Here is a 20,002-nt window from a genome sequence, read left to right as displayed (position 1 = left end):
GATCTGGAAAGGGGAGAAGCAGTATAGAATAAGAGCACCTAATTTGTCAAATTTCCCTTTTTTTTTGCCTGTGAATTTTCCTTTGCCAGTATGATGCGCTGAAAACAAACTGAATTATTAATAAGTTATAAAAAAATAAGTTTGGTGTTTTTTTTCTAATACACACAACTTACACAGTTTTGCTGATGAGGCTGTCTGCTGTTGAAATAATTGCAGGATTAAGCGTGAAACCTGAGAAAGAAACAGATTTCCTCCTCTGTATTTTGCTTAGGTGTGAAATGCAAGTAGGGTTAAGACATGAAATCAAACCTGAGACAGCAAATGTGCCCTCAAAACATTTCTTGTCTCTGTTAAGCTAAACAGAAAAAAGAACACTTTCATTTTAGCTGAGCTTGCTGTTAAGAAGGGAAAGAGTGATCCTACAAGTTCATCATGCTAAAGACCAGCTTCCATGAATTTAGACTATGACTAGGAGAAGACTTTTTCATGCTACATCAGTATTCTGGCAGAGAAAATATTTGCTATACTTTCTCCTCCAAACACCTGAGTGATACCTTGAGAGAAAAATCTATTTCAAGGCTTTAGCAATCATAGTTCAAAGACAAATAACAGGGCTGGGACCTACCCAGGTTCTGTAGTACACTAAAATAGCATTATTCTGTCCTGTCACCATTCAGTGCTGAATATCTATTGAAAACCCCCATACCTCAAATTGCAGATTAGAAAGATAAAAACTGGCCTGTCAGATTTAGATGAGAAATCTTCTGGTTCTCTGCCCTTTCCATACAACCCATAGCAGAAGTGAATTTCTACATATACCTTTTGGAAAGAGACCACCAATGAAATGTTTTAATAAAAGAACGAGGGAAAAAAGTATATATGGCAGGCACACATTAAAAAAACAGGTGACAAGACATTAGCAGCTTTAACGGCACCAGTACAAATGTAATAGCGGAATATTGTCAAATGATCAAGAAGAAAATATCTAACTCATTCTTGCTGAGATTCTATTTGAAGTGAAAGAAGCCAAATGCATAGAAAATAGTCTATCAAAATAAATCAAGCTAGATCAAGCTAAAAAAAAGTGAAGCTGTAGACTACAAGACTTCCTAGCGTACCAAACCAAAAATTACACAGCATCCTAGAGATAGTTCTTGGTTTTGTACAGTGAATTCCACATAGGACTTGTAGACAAATATTATGAGAGAACCTATCATAACAATGTTTTTATTACTGCATAATGTTATGACAGTTCCGAATTTAACATTATAGATATGCTATACAATTTCAGTAATCCTAGCACTCACTAATCAAAGGAAGTATATTTAAAAAAAGGTACAGAATTATGTCTGGCACAAAGGAAAACTCTTTTTTGTAGCTTCTTACAGACCTGAACAGAAATAAACCAGCATTAAGTTCAAATACACAAGGACCTACTGGATATGGTTTGCTAAAAAAACCCCAAAAACAACAACAATCTTATCAAGGTATGAACATAATAAAGGATTAGTACAGACATCTTTGAGATAACATCATCTAAATGTTTTGGAAGGCTCTTACAAAATTACTAAGGATATTTCAGACCCATTTTGAAAGAAGACTTAAAGTGTTTGTGAATCCCAAGAAGGAAATGATGAAAAAAGTAACACTTTATGCAAACGGACCCTGTGCTATATATAGACATGTCAAACAGCAGAGACAGACCTAGAAAGATCCCATAATAGCATCTTGTCTGTGATTTTAAAGATGAGCTGGCCATGTAGAAGACTAAATGTATCTTTATATGCATCTTTATAAAGCCTTGAAGAAAAGGTTTTTTTCAATAACATCTGTTGATGGCAAGCAATCTGGTCATCATTTGTGGCATTATGATGGAGGGCATACTTAACATTTGCATGAGCTGACATCGGTCTGCTCAAAGTACAAAACCTTACTCCAGGAAGAACTTTGCAGACTTTCACTTTATGATAATATAAAGAATTTCACAGAAAGAGACACCAAGAAAACAATAAAGAAAATTTAATCCCCATAAGTTCACCTCATAACGAAACTATTTTATTGATATGTGCTTTTTTGAACATGAAAAATAGATTTAAATTGTAGCTTCACTTGGAATTGACCAAGTCCCACTCAGAGAGAAATAGAAACTTTTGTAAAATATGGGGAGTAAAACTCACTCATTCTTATTCCAAGTATTCTCAATCTAAGGAAACAGGTCATTCTATTAAAATATGGATTTTTCTTTCATGATGAAGAATTCTGCTTGCTCTTCTGGAACAAGCATACATCAATTGCACAACCGTGCCCTGCCCTGAACTGCTGGGGGATGATTGTTAAAAATGACCCTTCCTTCCTACCTTTATATGAGTTTCTTTACATGCATGGGTAGCGCAAGGAATGGTTCATGTCAATGTGACAAGAGGATGAGGAAATATTGACTATAGAAATGCCCAAGAAACAGGTCTGTGGACTGACAACAAGATTTAATCATGGTTTTTTGTTCAAGAGCATGAAACAACTGGTTTATAATCTGCTGCTATGGCTACAGGTTCTTACTGCAACAAAAGAAGGTATAAAGTATTGGGAGATGCCAAAATGTGTAACAGTAAGGGACGTGGAAAACTTACCCACTATTAGAAGAAACGTATCCATGGTCCTCTACAGGAAGACTTGACACTCATGTGTGCTGTTGCACAGGCTTCACCAAGACCACAAGGGCATAGGTAGCAAAAGGTATCAGCAAAAAAGGTTGAGACCTATGAGATAGCTTTGGACAGGATCCTTGTTCCTGCACAGAGTAGGCTGAAACAGGATTACAGTGGCTCCCAAATATAGAAACAGGTTGGAATAATGGAATAAGAGAGTCAGTTCTAGTGGGTAAAATTTAGCTCCTCTGAGCTAAGCTGTGGAAATATAATTAATGATTTTTCAGATGTTCTGTAACAATCTGTGTGTGTCGAAGGGCTTGATGATGAAGACATTGACTAAAATGAGATTTAGTAGGAAAGACATAGTAAAGACCGTGCAAGCCTGGGTCTATATCCCTAGTTTCACTCTATGTTCCTGTGACAATAGGCATTATGTTCATCTTGGCTACAAATGCACTATCTTCTGGGTTTTGTTTCTGTTTGATTTCAGAAGAAGACCATTTGGTCTTTTTGCTTTATCATTACTTCATGTTTAGTTCAACATAAAAAAATACTGGATCAAATAAACTTCCTGAAAACCTGGCCTGGATGTTGATGGCTATTTGACAAAAAGGAATTGGTATCACTTTTTGAAGTAATCAACATATAATTATATGAGTTCAGAAAATGCAAAAGTCATCCCCGCCATAAACCAATACTCACAACATCTCACAAGTTATATAGGCTTATGGATAATTTATTCTACTGATTGAACTATTTGCTTATTAAACTTTTTTATTCTCAAACTTACATGATAATGATAATTCCTTATACAGCCTTTCACAAGAGCGGCTTTGCTTTTGCTTAAACACTATTCATTAAAAAGTGGATTATTTTACCAGATTAATATAACGTTCTTTGAAGGCCAGCACTCAAGTGTTGAGAACCATATGCTATAAAGCTTTCATGGCTTATCAGAACTTTGCTTTCTAAGTCTCACTGGGGTAGAAAATTACCTGTGTATTACTGAGTTACAGTTTTCAGATTATTTACTCCATGGTGTAATGCTCCATGGTATAAAAGTACAATATATCAGAATGTGAGCCTGCAGAAGTTAAAATGGACCAAAGAATTTTTCATGAAATGTATTGCCCTTCTAGTAGTATGAAATGCAATATACAGTCTCTTAATGCTATATGACTTAAAATAGAATTTGTATATATGATTAATCATTACATGTAGACAATTTTTCTATTTTTAATATCTCATTAAAATATACATCAAAATAGTCCCACTTTTAAATTATATCAGTGCAGTCTATGTGGTTTCTATATGATAATCATTGTCCTTTCCTAGTATGTTTTGACTGACATTGAAACTCAAGTCTTTATAGATTTATAGAAGCAAAATAAGAAACATTTCCAGTTGCTGCTCCACTATCGTCTTTAAAACAAGATAACATTGCTTTCCTGATAAAAGCTGCCCCTACATTAGTGGGAGGTAGGTGGGTAAGAGTACCAAGATTGCTCCAATAAATCATGAGTTATGTTTGTACAAATAAAAGATTGGTATGCTTCCATGCTACTGACTGAAAACTGATGACTAAGTGGAAATGGAATAGCCACTAATTCTGATTTGACTTTCTTATCTTAGCCTATCATTGGCTTAGGTAAACATTAGTCATACAGAAAATTTGGGTAGATCTGTCATTTTTTTAAGCCAAAGTGCTTTTTTCACAAATTAGCTCACTAAACCAGCAAAAGGATTTATTCCTTTTAAGTCAGAAACTTTAGTGACACAATTAATGTTTTCTGTAGCTCAGATTGAGGTGAAAAATAGTTTCAGTCTGGAGAGTCCTTGTTCTACAAATACACATGTAAGTCTCTCACCATTAGACATTACAAACATAAAATAGAAGAGATATGTTTTGAGTAGAGGCAAGGGAAACAAATGATAAAACAGCTCTATTATCACATCAGTTCAATTTGCAGCAAAGGTATATGTTGAGTCTCTCTAAAACTTCCCTTTATTACCTGCTATTCTCCTTGGATATTTTCTACTGAGTTGTTATAATTTAAAAAACCCCTTCAGGGCTCTTGTGCTTCTCAAAAGGATGTGTAAAAGAGTATGTCTCCCAAAATAAATATCTGCAACCAGCACCTTACCTTAGACTACATGTCAATATGCACTAACTTTGTATTCAGAGACTGCATCTAATTTAGACCTGAAGGTGACACAGGTGAGTAATATTTGCAGCAACAAAAAAGGAATAAAGCTACAGAGGAACTAATTTGTTAGTTAAAAAGTGCATCAGCTGGAGAATTACAGCATCTCTTGTAGTCTGGGTATTGTAATCTTTCCTTTTCCTAAGGATCCAAGAATGAAATTCCATGTCTCTTCCATGAAAAAGAACAAAAGTAGGAGCCTTATACCATTTAACTTGTTTTGATAAGATACTGGTGAGATGGCCTGGCTTACACACACAAATGAAGAAAAATTCTCACGTTAAAGGAATTTTCCTGGTATAAAGATGTGCATGAAAACAGACAAAAATTAGGTATAATAATTAAGGTATTATAAAATAAAAGGCTATGAACTATTACCCAAGAATAATCAGAGACACAATTTAGAAGTTGATCTGATAGCTATACCAGAATTTTAGACAGAAGCTGCTATGTAAATCTTTATTTTAAAATCTATTTATGGTTTGGGTGTGGGGATGGAGTGCACCCTCGGCAAGTTTGCAGATAATACCAACTTGGATGGGAGGCACTACAGAGGGACCTGAACAGACTGGATCAATGAGCTAAGGCCATTGATGTGGTTCAATAAGATCATGTGCTGGTCCTGCACCTGGGTCACAAGAACCCCATGCAGAGCTACAGAGTGGGGAAAGAACGGCTGGAAATGTGCCTGCAGGAAAAGAACCCGGCAGTGCTGGTTAACAGCAGCTGAACATGAGCTGGAGTGGCCACAGAAGGCCAATGGCATCCTGGCCTGTATGAAAACATGTGGCCAGCAGGACCAGGGCAGTGATCTGTTGCACTTGGCATCGGTGAGGCTGCACCTCGAATCCTGTGTTCAGGCTATGAGAAAGGTTACAGCTCATTTCCTCAGCCCACAGATGCAATGAAGGACTTACACCATTCGTTTTTGAGCAAGCAGGTGTCTAATCCTTCTCTGACCAGAGAAGGATGAAATCACCCTTGGTAAAGTTCACAGAGAGACTCACTATGTTCTCAAAATAATTCTTATTCACCCTATTTCTTTAACTCAGGTGTGCTTAAATAGGTGAAAAACTTTTGAGAAGAGTTAATAATGTGGATGTGTTCCTACAATGAAGAACACAACTTGCAGTTTTGTCCTAGAACAACTTCAATAGCTTCTCAAATCCAGACTGAAGCAATTTACGAAATAATCACTGTGAAGCAGTCTCCTGTGCCCTGTACCGACCTGTCTTTGTCCTGTGGGCAGGAAAACATGCGTATTCCCATTAAGACATAATATTACTTCAAGAAACAACACCGAACTTCACAATAATAGCAACACATTTCCCAAGCATATTTTTTGTCTTCCTTTATGATCTCTACCTCACAGCTTTATAGAGTGTGTTGCACTTTATGAAACAGGAAGCTTGGAAATAATCACACAGCTCATGAAATCCTTTTCCATCAAGTTGCAGTATCCATGATGCCACCATTAGATAGCACTGACCAATAAACACATCAGTAGGAACTCCAGAGTTGATGGATGAGACCAACAGGCCAATAGTAATTAGCCACAGAAAGCTGGTAAGACTGAGGGTAATACCAATGTTTTAGGTTTGTACATCTAATTTGAGGAATTTGCTAAACAAAATGTTTTGTTATATACCCACTGAGCCTCATCTTTTGTGGCTCCACCTCAGAGGAAACATTTAGACAGTAAACGGTGTAGCACTCTTAAAAGCTATAAGAATTTATAGGTTCAATTTTTAATTTCAGATACATGTGAATAGTTTCTGACTCATGGATAAAGCTGCATCATTTTGAATGACATTAGTCCATAAAAGACAGGAGCTAATGTAAATGGCTCAGCTGACCATACCATGAAAGAGTTCATGCACATTATTAACACAATCTAAATGAAGTTAATAATTCTTTCGTGAGGTACTGAGTAGCAGAGTGTATAGTAGTATCAGGCATATACCATGGGATAATATTTTTCAAATATTCTTTTATTCAAATAGCTTTCCTTATCTGGCTATCACCCAGCCCTCATATTACTAATTTATTTTAATTCAATTTATTAGAAAATTCAGCTATGTTAAACAAGTTTATTTGTACAGCTGTAATGGGATTTTCTTGTTATTTTCCATAACTTGACTGTTGACATAAATTTGTTAGTTCTATTTGTCTCAGATTGCCAAGCTCTCAGGACAGAGAAAAACTAATTTTCATCAAGAAGTTTCACAATAATGAACTATTTGTGCCCAGGATGTTCTGGGTCAAAATCCAAGTAAATTTTCTCAGCCATCTACTCATTAATGTGTGGTAATTGTTAATGTCTACTGCTTATTTAAATAATTCATAGAAACAATTTCTTTAACGAGAAGTGCCACTTTTACAAATTCATTATTTTTGCCAAACCATACTGATAGCAACTGCATTTCATATATAAAAAAGAGCAAATTAGGAACAGAAAAAAGAAAATCTCACCTTGCTTATTCTTTATATTCCTTGAGATATTAGGAACTGAGGCATGAGTATGCCATCAGAAGAATGTGCAGAAAAATCAAAGTATTTTAAGATTAAACAGTTGAAACTTAATATTGAGTAAACAATTTCTGTTATTATCAAAATAGTCAAATAATTCAAGTTATTATTGGTCACTTAATTTCCTTTGCAACAAATTCACTTCCCTGCTACAGAAAGCACAAAAGTACACAGAGTGGTGCAAGGCATTTCTTTGTACAAAATGCTTGGCATATTACAGATGCCCCAAGAAATCCTTAAAGAGTCTAGCAACAGTAATCATAGTAATAACAGATCTATTGCCTTAGGAAAACACAGTTTAAAAAATCTGGTCAGACCAGTGTGCAAGAAGCTGTAAGTAATGCACTGATGGCATTACATGGCCTATTGCTTGGAGAACACTGCTCCAGGAAATGTCTTTGAATAATGCCATCCCACAGACTGACTTTGCTGCCTTGCTTTTGTCACTTGAGTTCTTTTATTTCACTCATCTATATGACTTTTCCTAATGAAGTTTGAAAGCAATCTCCCCTTGAATACAATTGAAGTTATTTTATCTGTTTTTCTCTTGAACCCAAAAAGTAGGAGCTATAAAACTTAAAATTACTGTTCAACAGCTATGATAAAAGAACAACCCATCTAACACAGATGCTTCAGTTTCTACAAACAATCAGAAAAATAAATTTCACCAGCCTGCAACACTGAAAATGAGCAAGCCATATACATTCTTTATGGCTTGTTACAGCAAAACACTAGCTACACTTCACCTTTTCCTGACATAGCCATTACACACTTGGGGTTGGATATGAGCAATACAGCTCAGAGCTGTAGTGAAAGACTTCTGAATCCTACCAAATATCTTGCTGTACTGCACATTACTACTGTATATACATTACGGGTAAGTCTCCAGAGATGGACTCCAAAGATTATCATTGACAGCCTACATAGGTAATTAAAAATAGCTTCCAGAGGTAAAAGTTGCATTATGTAACAGTTAGATTTTACTTAAACATTCATGACAAAGTACTAGAAGAAAAAAATATTACTTTTTTTTCTTTTATTTTGAATTCACGTGAACAATGTTTACAGTATTATGTGGGAAAAGTGCAGTCCTTGTTTTTAATAATAAACTTCTCTAAATAACAGCGTTACAGTTTGATTTGGTATGACTTCATGGACAAATAAAAACCATTCTTTTGCCTCTGCATAAAATCTGACACGCCATTGGGCTGAGTATCATTTTAGACTCATTACATGAAAGATGACCTCATCTATAAGATGAGCCCTATTATACTACATAAAATTTACTAGACTATGAAAAAATAGTCATTTTTTTCTTCACAATAGTAATCATATTCACTACAGTGGAATTTCAAATAAGTATAAAGTTTTCAAAAGTGATCTATTTGATAAATAAGCAGTTAGGTATGTTAACTAGGTAACATACCATACGTTAAACACCCTGTTGGTTCCAAAATCCTGGAAATATGCTGAGATGGAACATCGGCAAAACAAACTCACTAGTTCTGCAGGCACCAGCAGCAGATGATATTTCAATAGAAAGGAAAGAGAATGCAGTATTTTAGTGGTATGAACAGATCCTTACCTAGTGGCTGTCCAGCGATGATCCTGGCATTCTCTCCTGCCACTGCGGCCCTGGCGTGCCTCTCGCTCATGTACTGTACGAAGGCATAACCTTTGTGCACCGAGCAGCCCACAATCTTCCCGTACTTTGCAAAGATTGCTTCGATGTCACCTTTTTTGACAATAGCAGTGTTCAGATTACCAATGAAGACTCTGGAGTTGATGGACTTTGGGTCGTTCTTATTGGTGACATTGCTGGTCTGTGTTTTGCCAGTCATGGTTGGATCACTTGGCTTTAAACCTTAAATAAAGAACAAAGAAAATTATGTTTCTAAGCATACAGTTACCCTGACTTTGGATGATTTTTCCAGCAATAATTAACTTTTAATTTTTCACTTTGGGTGAATCTCAACTCAGAAGAATCAAACTATCAATAAAATCAACATAGAACATTTTAAAATACTGCTCAAAAGTAAAATTTAAACTTCTTATTTTTTATAGATGTGAAATATACCAATACATCACTTAATATAATGCTGTGATAGCAGAGCTTTACTGTAATCATATGTGGATTTCTCCTTAGAAATTCAATATTGACTTTTTAAGTACTTAGCCAACTAGAGACTGCAAAGCAAGAGACTGAATCATTATCTACTGTCAAAGAAATGAACATTCAAGGCCATGTAGAGAGCAAACTCTTAAAATGAAAAACAACTCTGCTTTTGTTTGGTGTCAGTTAGAGCACATTTCTCACCAGTTAAATATTGCTGTGAAGTGTGCAAGGCAGGTAACATACAATTCTTTACTGCAATCAATATGTTTCTATCAGAACAATTTTCCCTGTAAATTCAGTACAAAAAAAGAAGTGAGAAAAGACAGTGGCTTGTGTTCTGAGAATTAAAAAGTAGAAAAATAAATCACTTTAACTCTAGGAACACAGATTTTCTTGCTTCTTTGATCTTTTTTTGTGAGGTCACAAGTAGAAATGCATTCTAGTAAAGCTCTGATGGGAATAACCACATCATTTCTGGAAAAGATTTTATAAAAGAAGGAAAAAAATCTCAACACTTCTTGAGTTCATCTAGCCTCACCCCTCTGAAGTGCATGTGATTTTCATAATTTGTATGCAAATTCCACCTGCCAGCAGGTCTCTCTATTTACATCAATTTACTTGGATGGAAATTAAATAAAAGAAATTGTCCCACAGCTGCACTGTATTTTCTTTAGCTTTAGTAAGCCAAAGAAATGTCAAAAATATGCATAGCTTTAAGTAGAGGAAACTTATTTTTTAAGAAAAAGGTCATTTAGGCAACAGTCAAATATAGGCCATATCTTACAGCCAAGAACTATGTAACTATTTTTAACCTATTCATACTTTTGATTAGATCAGAGTAACAACTCAGGCAAGAAGAGAATCCATTTATATACTTTTCATAGTTAAACCTTAGTTCATTCCTCAGAATGAAAAGGTATAATAACCTCTATTCCAAACATCTAAATCAGAAGTTTTGTATTTTACGTCAGTAGCAACCATAGATGAAGCTAGAAAAAGGAACCATTGTCACTGAACTCTGCAGAATACCTGCTGAACAAAACAGCCAGAGTCGCAGCCATCAGCACTTTGACTGCCTCCATCCCAGAGGATCCAAGACCCACCTTCCAGACTGGAACATACAACAGAAATGTATGGACAGTCCTCCTAAGTCTCAGCAAAACAGCCTGCTTTATTAAATGAACGTATGCAGCAGAGCTGCCAGTCAAATAGCTTTCACTTGATTAACAACTCAGCATGGCAACTTTATGTTATAGCATTTAGAGAAAGCACTGAAGAAAATAAGAAAAAGGGTGTTTTCCTCTAAATTTATGTATTTTTAAATACATTGTGGAAACATAACGTACTGTATATATGCACAAATTTCATCCTGGAAAACCAGGAAAATTGTCTTGAACACAAACCTCTGACCTTTCTATGTTGCTGTGCAGATTGTGCATGTTTGAAGTCATGTCTGTATATAGCTAACCTGAATATTGTGAACATTCAGTGTAGTATGCTTAATACTATAATATTATCAATGCAAACCATTTACAAAATGTAAATATAATAAATACTAAGATCCATTTTGGCATAAAGTAGACTGCTGATGTTTTCTGAGACCCAGTAATTTTATGTTACACAGGAGTCAAAATGAAAACAACACAGCCATGTTAGCTTAAAGAGCCCTACTGACCTAAAATGAAGAGGTAACAGAGAAGAGTAACAAGGAATAAGAGTAGCAAAGTATAACAATAACAAGGTTAGTGCAGTTGCTGATGGACAGGGAACAACTGGTATCCCCTGTGCTGCTGAGCTGCGCAGCGCTTCAAATACCACTCTATTGGGAAAACTTACCATGGAGAGTATTGTGTTTGTCTTTGTGAAGCTCCAGGGGAAAAAAGCTATATCTGTTCTTATACAGTTCTTAGCATCTTGTTGATACTATGGACATTTATTGAGCCTGTAGCTGAAGTTATTTTACTTACACTTAGTTTATCACAAGTATGACTGACTGTCTCTTCCACTAAACTGTTGCATGACTCTTCAGTAAGATGCTTCTAGTGCCTCTGTTTCCACTTTTTAATATTCAGACCAGCATTTTTTTGACTAAGTGCTGTCTCAATGTTTTTTTATATAACTTCTAACACAACGATGTGACCTCAGTTGGAAGTTAAGCATGACCAAGAGACCATTAAAAAAAAATCCATGGAGAAAACGATCTACAGAAAATCTGCCAGAAGTCAAGACTCCCATGAAAATTATATGCAAATAAAGACTTTATTACCACCAATGTTTTCTACCACATGCATTACCACCACAATGTTTTCTAAACACTCTACTACACTCTGTATTTCTTCTGTTGTTTAGCCATTTAACATGGGATTTGGTGAACTATTGTTATTTAATAGAAATACTCATTTTTGCCCAGGTTTTCTATGTACTATTTAAAATAGACTTTGAATAGTACATTAAATATTTCTCTGTTGTAGTTGTTCTTTGCAATGCAAATTTACAATATTTTTATAACACAAAGAAAAGTAGTTGTCTGGTGGGTTCTCTCATATTCAAATGAGCAGTTAGGAAAACATGATGCAGAAATTCAAAGGGTGCAAATAATACTAACATGAATGACTGAGATTTGATTGCCTTGCTGGTCACAATACAACTGTGAATATTTCATAAAAAAATCAAAGATCTGTGGGATCTTCATTACAATGTGAAAGAATTTATGGCAGCTTCTACACCTCACTTTCAATATACATCTGTGAATATTGAATTATACCCATAATCTCTGAGCTACCAGCAAAATCACAAACATTGTACCTCATACAAATGCAGAAATAAATGAAATAGTGAGAGAAACATATCTGAAATAATCTCATTTCCTTGTAGCTTTTAATAAGGTATCTTGCAAATTTCCTATTATTGAAGTGATCCTTTCTGGTAATAAATGCCTCCTATATGCCAAGTATATATTTAAAAAAATGGTTTACAAATAACATTTAGCTGTCAGTGCACTTCATATTTATTTATTCAGTGCACTTCATTACATACATCATTGTTCTATGCGATAGCTGATTTAATTGTTCTACCAAGAAGTAACTAGTTTGTCTTGGTATAGTTAAAAAGAAAAACTTATGAATTAGGTCATTTCATACATCTATAAAATTCTTTCTTAAACATTAACATTTCTTAAACATTGACATTTCTATGTCAAACCAGAATGAAAATACAAGTTGCTAAAATGAGATTCTTATAATCCAAGACATACAAGTGAAAAGTTTAAACCAGTCAATTTGAAGTGCAAAAGAGGGGAGTAGAATTTTAGTCTTGGCTTCCTTCACTTTTCCAGCATTTTCTGACAAAGTTTGGCTAAGCACCAGCTGGAGAACGCATTGCTTTGTAGCTGTGAAACTCATCATCTTTCCATAAGATGCATATTTGAAGGCACGGCTCTGTGTCACAGCTGCTTTCCCTCTGGGGCTGTGCCTGGGACCAAGGGAAGACAACAAACCCTTTCCAGTTGTGCCATGGCCCAGTGCACGGAAAACACAAAACTTGAAACAAAGATAAAAGGAACAACTTGTCAAACTCTACATTCCCGTAACTCCCGACCTTTTCTTTTAGGGAGTAGAGTCAAGGCACGATCATAAAAATCCTGTTGGACTTCTGCTCCCTGCACTGCTTTATGCACTTTCACAATCATTCCTCACATAGTAAAATGCAAAATTTGCCTTTGAACTGATTTGGTCAAATTGCAAGAAAAATGTAAAGATATAGAAAAGTTTGAGGATATAAGTTAAAAGGATTTTGAAAGCAATTAATTTTAGCATTTTCCTGATTGTATAACTGTTTCTTATTTTAAAATACTGAGAGGAACTCATGGCCTCTAATTAAAATTTCTACCAAGTACTGAAATATTGTCTCTGGAATTGCCCTTATGCATTTTCCGCTGAATTAACCAATGAGGCTAACCTGTAACAACTCTGTTGTTACAGAAAATAATTAGAAAAATCAGATAAATCTCTTTAGAAGACTAGGAAATATTTATATTGATGACTTGGGTTTTCTCTCTTATTATTTTCTCTCATTTTTATTTTTTCTTAAGAATTATACCTAATTTTGCTTCAAAAAATTGTCTTCATTAAGTTTAGTAATACTTTTGGGAGTTTCCATGTATTTATGTTCTTTCATCTTGGAGCTGTTTCTTTCCTTTCAACAATAAAACTTTTTAACTAAATGGAGGAGTCTACATATTTGAATAAGCTAAGTATTACTTACAGTGTCTTTGGGAAAAATAGGTTCTACTGAGGAAAAATTAAAAGAACAAAATTGAAAATCTTTAAGGAATATAAATCCTCTCTGAAAATTAAATAAAACCGTGTTACTCTTATAAAAATTTAATAGCAAACTTTTATGTGTTTATATTTTTTAAAAAGGAAACAGGAAAAAATAAAATTCACTTTCATTTCCCTTCTCTATGCCCACTCCCCCCGCCCCCGCCAAAAAAAAAAAAAAAATTATTTTCTGATCGTATTTAGAGCTGGGCCAATAAGTAATGAACAGCCTGTATTAGATTTGTATGGTAGCAAAAGAGTAATTCTGTGGAGGAAGATTTTTAAATATCACCATTTCAATCACTGACAAGATACTCTAAGTACCATTAAATTCCAAATCTTAATTTTTACTATTTGTTATAAGATGCTTGCACACTAAGAGTCATTGTGCACATCTGATTATTGCAAATCCTTCTTAAAAAGATAAAGCCCTTAACAGAGACAGGGTTGAACACTCATGTTTAGTTCCACAATTAAATCCACAGTAGTAAGTATAGACTGTGAGAAACTAATTGCTGGGATATTTGGAGTCCAAGCTGAACATTCTGGCAAAAAATCAAACATCATAGTATTGGCCAAAAAGCAGAACTATGTGATGTGATCAGTCTCTGGCCCAAAACACCTTGGGTTTTGCTCTTTTCAGCATTTCCAAGCAATCTCTACCCTTCAACTATCCAGTCTCAGTTAAAAGCTGAACTTTTGTCAATATCAAGGTTCAATTGTTGCTTTAATAGCTGAAATTTTCTGTGATGTGCTGCGTTTGAGCTTCAAGAATCAATAATTATTAAAATTTATATAAAGGAAAAAAGATTAGGCCATAATATATTTTCTCTACTTTTCAATTATATTTTAGAAACGGTGATAACATTAATATTTTTATAGTGTTGCAGAAAATTTTAAGATATTTAAGGATTTGAAACAGCCTTCTGTGCGTCAAATGTCCTACAACATAGATTTATCTTGCATTGGTACTTTATTGGTATTTCATGGAGAAAATTCAATATTGATATTAATTGCTTTAATAAGCAGTCATTAAAAGTATTTTATCTCCATTAAATAACTACTTGACAAAAATTTTTCATATCTGTTGGGAACATGACTTGGCTATTTCATGATGGCAGTGAGAAATGAGAAGGAGGGAAGAGAGGCCGGAAAGCTATCAGATAAAACATATTTTGTCTTGGAGAAATTCTTTCTTCTTTATGATTTAGATTAATTTTTATTGAATTACTATATCTAGGTCACAGAAATAAAAAAAAATAAATATTCATAAGATGCTTAGTTATATTCACATGAAAATATTCTGGGCTTTTCCAGTCATCATTAAAGTCAAAGAATATGCTTCTTCTCTCTCTCTCTCTCTCTCTCTCTCTCTCTCTCTCTCTCTCTCTCTATCTCTATCTCTTAAAGATATCCTGCCTGTTAATTAATTAATTAATTTGTTTTTTTATTTTTATATGGTTTATCTTTTTTTTTTCTTTAAATTACTTTAAAGGATGGGTTGACACATTGTGTCTGTAACATGGACAATGCTCCCTTCAAGCTGGCATTTCTGGAGCTGCATAAATGACAATATATATCGATATGCCACATCTTGTAGAAAATGAAAGACTGAAAGACAAAATTATATAGCAGATCTCACTTCATCTTCTGCTGTCACTCTCCTCAAAGAGACACACACTATCTTCATGGAAGGTGAAAAAAACATATCTACTTGATAAAACAATTAAAATAACTGGAGATAAATAGTAACATAACAACAAAAATAAGAACTTTCAGGGATATATTACTTTACATTAGTTGTTTAAGCTTTTGGAACTAAGGGGAAAAAGTGCACTCTGTCCCAGGAGTAGCACCACCCACAAGGACTGGGAGGAAAAGGGAAAAGGTCTGTACAGGTGGATGAAGCTGCAGCTTTTTATTGTCCTGTACTAACTCATAGTGCTCAAACCTTCTCCTACCCAAATGGGCTGGAGGAAATGGAACCCGTCAGCACAGAAAAATAGGGATTTTCCCCTCCTATCCACATGCTCTTTGTTCTCAGGATGTAGAAAATAACCCTGTAAAGGTTAGGAAATAACCCTGTAAAGAAATAGATTTGATCAATACAAATTAATGAGCACTCAGGTATGGGCCTCTTTCCTCCATCATATTTAAACCTTATAAAATACAAGGATTTATTTATACGTTGTCAAGATGCAACTCTGGCGGCTAGGATAAAAAGTAATCATTATAGCACATACCAGTATAATTGTGCAAACAGTACAGTGAAATCAGGAGAAAAATAAATAAAAACCACAAGAATTATCTAGAATTTGAAGTGGAGTTTCAAATAGAGCAAAGGTAATGCATTATTTAACTGTGTAATTTCTTAGAGATACACACTTCAAGGGAATACAGAAGAGATTTGGACATGGAAGTCACTTAGCAGATTCTGTAATAGGATCTTTGCTACTGTCCTGCAAGATAATACTTTTCATGTTTCAAAATGTCTCTAGGACAGAAAGCACAATTTGGACATTTTTGATACAAATTAGTAAATTAATTAATAATTTTAATTAGTCATGAAAATAATGTGTTATTTTTGATACTTTTCTTTAACATGTCTTCTTTGGATCTATGTGTTGGACATATCTATCCAGGAAATGATAAGGGAAATTTTTTGTTTTGGGATGCATTGCTTTTACATGCTGTCAGACAGGTTCTTGGAGAAGGAAATGAAAAATTTGGGGTCTTTTGTTTGTTTATTTAAGCAAAAGGTTCACTACCAATACTTTGACCAGATCTATTTGTAGCCAGCTATCTCGTGTCTTTTAAGTCATCATTTATCATTTATATAGCAAGCTATTTTAATCTTCTCTAATCACTCATTCCTGCTGAATTTTTTATAATTTTTAAAGCATTTCTGACTTTCTGTGGTGGTCTAAGTCTGTTTTCAGTTTTCAGTTTTGAGTGCAGTGGCAGTAAAATCTGCAGAACTGCTGTCATTTCACTTGGTGACTTTGTGATACTACGGATCAACTAAAAACATCTTAGCTATATTTGCTGTCCTATGTTATTTCCAGCTAATCTTGTTCTCAGAATAAATGTTTGGTGTCATTTGGCACCATTCTGCCCTTTGTGTTTGTGCTTTCTCTTCAGCTTCATATCACAGTGAGGATTAAATGAGCCTTGGCAAGTAAGACAGTCTCCTACTAATATTTTTTATATTTCTAACCTTTCTAATAAACTCCATCAATTTTCTCTGCCTTCAAGGGAGTTTACAGTCACAATGTACATCATCTTCTGAAATTTTAATTGATTAATTTTTAAAATTATTTAGAATCTAAAGCTATTATTTGAAACTAGCTGTAATAAGGATAGCAATGTCATGGTTAGGTGTTTCCCCAACACCACAGTTCTTATTTCAATCCTTCTCTGTTACGTACTAAGCTGTTTATGGGACACGTGACATTAAACGTAGCAAGGCTGATATGAACACACTTTTCAAATTATTTTTAAGGGAAGAAGATTACATTGGAAAGGTTGTCATGCATTTTTAAAGTAAAATCTGATATTAATTACTCATGGAAATGCTATAATCAGCTCATAGGTAGACTAATTTTGTGCTATTGAAGTTTCTGGCAAAACTTTTGGTAGCATTATTTTGACTAGTATTTTGTTCCCTTATGGTTCCTCTATTATTTTACAAGAGTTTGAAATTAGATTTGAGGAATGTCATGGTCTAGGCTGTTGAATACCAAACAAAAAGTCAAGAGCTTCCAAATTGTAATCCCAGCTCTGGTACAGACTTGATAAGAGACCTTGTGCAAGTCACTTAATATCTCCACCTTGTCCTCTTTCTTTGGAAACTGGCAATAATACTGACGATATTCCAGCTCAGTGGGTCGTTGCATGAATGAAATTTAAAAATGCAAAGCACCAGAAAAATGCTGCAGTTCTAGTAAGTGCAATAGAAAATATACTGTTCAATTGAAAACATAAGAGTTAGTTTTGAGGATTAGTGGTATTCTTGTTTTTCTGAGTTTTGTATGTTTCTAAGTATTTTCTATTAATGGGTATTTCTTGTGTCTTATCCCCCATATTGGTTGATCAAAATATATATTTGATCTTTCATAATTGTGAGAGGTATTTAAGATTACTTGAATTTCACTATTAGAGTCAAATTGGAATCTCATTTTCTGTGTATTCACTCCATAATGGCCCTCTCACAATCATGTCTTGCGGATTTATGCCAGATGATCACACTATGAGTCTGACTTACAGGAAGATGAGCTATTATGGACAACAAAGTAACTCTTGTATTTGACTCTGCCAGTAACTTTCCCAACATTATGCAGTAAATCACTGACATATTGTGCTGTTGGCTCCTCCATTTCATTATTTTATCCTTTTTATTCAGCCTGGCTAGATTTTTGTAGTGGTTAGGTGTCAACTGCATCTTTAGAATAAAAGCACATCGTCAGACAACATCTGGTATGCTGCCACATCCCTGCACAGCCTTGCTTTTATTCTTTAGCCTGTACAGCATATCCTGAGTCAGGAACACAAGGTAATATGCTACCATTCACCACAAAACAGCTGAATGCTTTTTTAGTCTATCTACAAAGTCTGTTCTGTCTTTTCACACCCTAAATCTCATGTGCATATATCAAAGTTTAAAATTACAAAGGTAGTCAAGAAATAAGAAATCTCTCTCCACTGATGATATACAACAAGACATCTGGTATTTCTTTCCTTGATAAACTAGAGTTTATTGTGTGACATGAATGTGAAAATGTGATTTTGAAATGCAAAATATGAAAATGGGATTTTTCATGTGGGATAATGAGAATTTCCATCATCTATACATACAATATGCAGAAAGCAAAACTCACAGAAAATATGAATATGTATCTAATGATGATTTTGTTAGAGTTTTAAGTCTTGTATTTGGATCTGATTCAGCTCTTTTTTCCATCACAATCATGCAACCATATGCAACGTTCTTATAAACTAGATCCATAGGCTCTCAGCATTTCATGAAAAACAAATTCAAAGCTATCTCTGAAACAATTTTTCTGCTATCATCTGAACATAAACTTCAGCATCTGAAGTTTAATTTCACTTTGGTTTCTGAAACTTACAAGCAAAAATGTTCTGAAGAAGTTTTTTAAAGATTTAGTGGCTTGACATATATAGAATGTTTAAACCTGCCCCAATGCATGCATTAACATGTCTTGCCTACAGATTATTTCAGTAATTTTCCTCTGTTGTGAATATTAAGGACACAATATCCAATTGCAGTATTTTTCTCAGTGTTTTAACAGATAGTTCAATATTTAGGATATTCTCTGGGACAATGGAAAATTTCTTTGAATTGTCTATTGCTAAAAATTAGAATTTGCAGTCTTGGTCTCTTGAGTCTGTGCTTTGGCTTTGTTAGCAATCATGGCACCATGGCTGCTTCAGGCTCTTAGCTCTGTATCTCCCTTCCTAGATTACCTTCAAGAACATTTGACATTTACTTTTTAATTAAATCTATGTGAATATTCATGCCATAGCCTTAATAGGTACTTTTAATTAAAAAAAAATCTGTTTGTTTTTCATTTACATGCTAAGACATGGAAATTAAATGAAAATTAGTATAACAATATTTTCATTGCTACTGAGAGATCACAAAGCTTGCAGTTCCTATACTGTGCCCCACAGCATACAAAATTTCGGCTAGATAACTGATGAAATGTGTTAGAAGCAATGTGTCCCAATACTGTGTATCATTGAGACTCTTTGAATGCTATTTTAACTTTTCTTTCTAAAATAAACTGTGTATACACACAAAAAGTCTTATCTGCTTTCTCTTTAACTTTTTGGAAAAAGCCGTGTAAAAATTGTATGAGAAGGTTTTTTTCCAATATTTCTAGAGTTTTGTAGTCTCAGCAATAACTTTCTGCTGCAGCAAGTAGATACAAGTAAGATTTTAATTTAGTTTGGCATAATAGCAATTCTTAGTGGAGCTATGATTTTACTCTAGCACACATCTGATGCCCAAACACAATGATCATAGCCCCTACTAAGATAATATTTTATTTATTTTATGCTCTTTTAGAGGCTTGTTTAAACAAACACCACAGAATAGGAATATGCCAAAGATGGTCCCCTGAAAAGATTACCCAAACATCAATCAGCCAGATTAAAGTGGACTTT

The 20,002-nt window shown here is 34.4% G+C and overlaps 1 protein-coding gene across 9 annotated transcripts in view; it reads right to left on the bottom strand.

The window, feature by feature from the left end:
- Positions 1–20,002, bottom strand: part of RALYL (RALY RNA binding protein like) — a 446,384-nt gene that overhangs the window by 253,383 nt on the left and 172,999 nt on the right. For all 9 annotated transcript variants that reach the window (XM_030266375.4, XM_072924794.1, XM_012572063.5 and 6 more), the window contains one exon: positions 8,967–9,245. In XM_030266375.4, the coding sequence (XP_030122235.1) occupies positions 8,967–9,222 (256 nt within the window). In that variant the 5' untranslated portion in view covers positions 9,223–9,245. Of the gene's footprint in view, positions 1–8,966; positions 9,246–20,002 lie in introns of those variants that run through there.

The sequence above is a fragment of the Taeniopygia guttata genome, chromosome 2 (assembly GCF_048771995.1).
Source record: "Taeniopygia guttata chromosome 2, bTaeGut7.mat, whole genome shotgun sequence".
NCBI lineage: Eukaryota > Metazoa > Chordata > Aves > Passeriformes > Estrildidae > Taeniopygia > Taeniopygia guttata.
The sequence above is the reverse complement of the archived record's forward strand: the minus strand, read 5'-3'. Positions and strand labels throughout refer to the sequence as shown.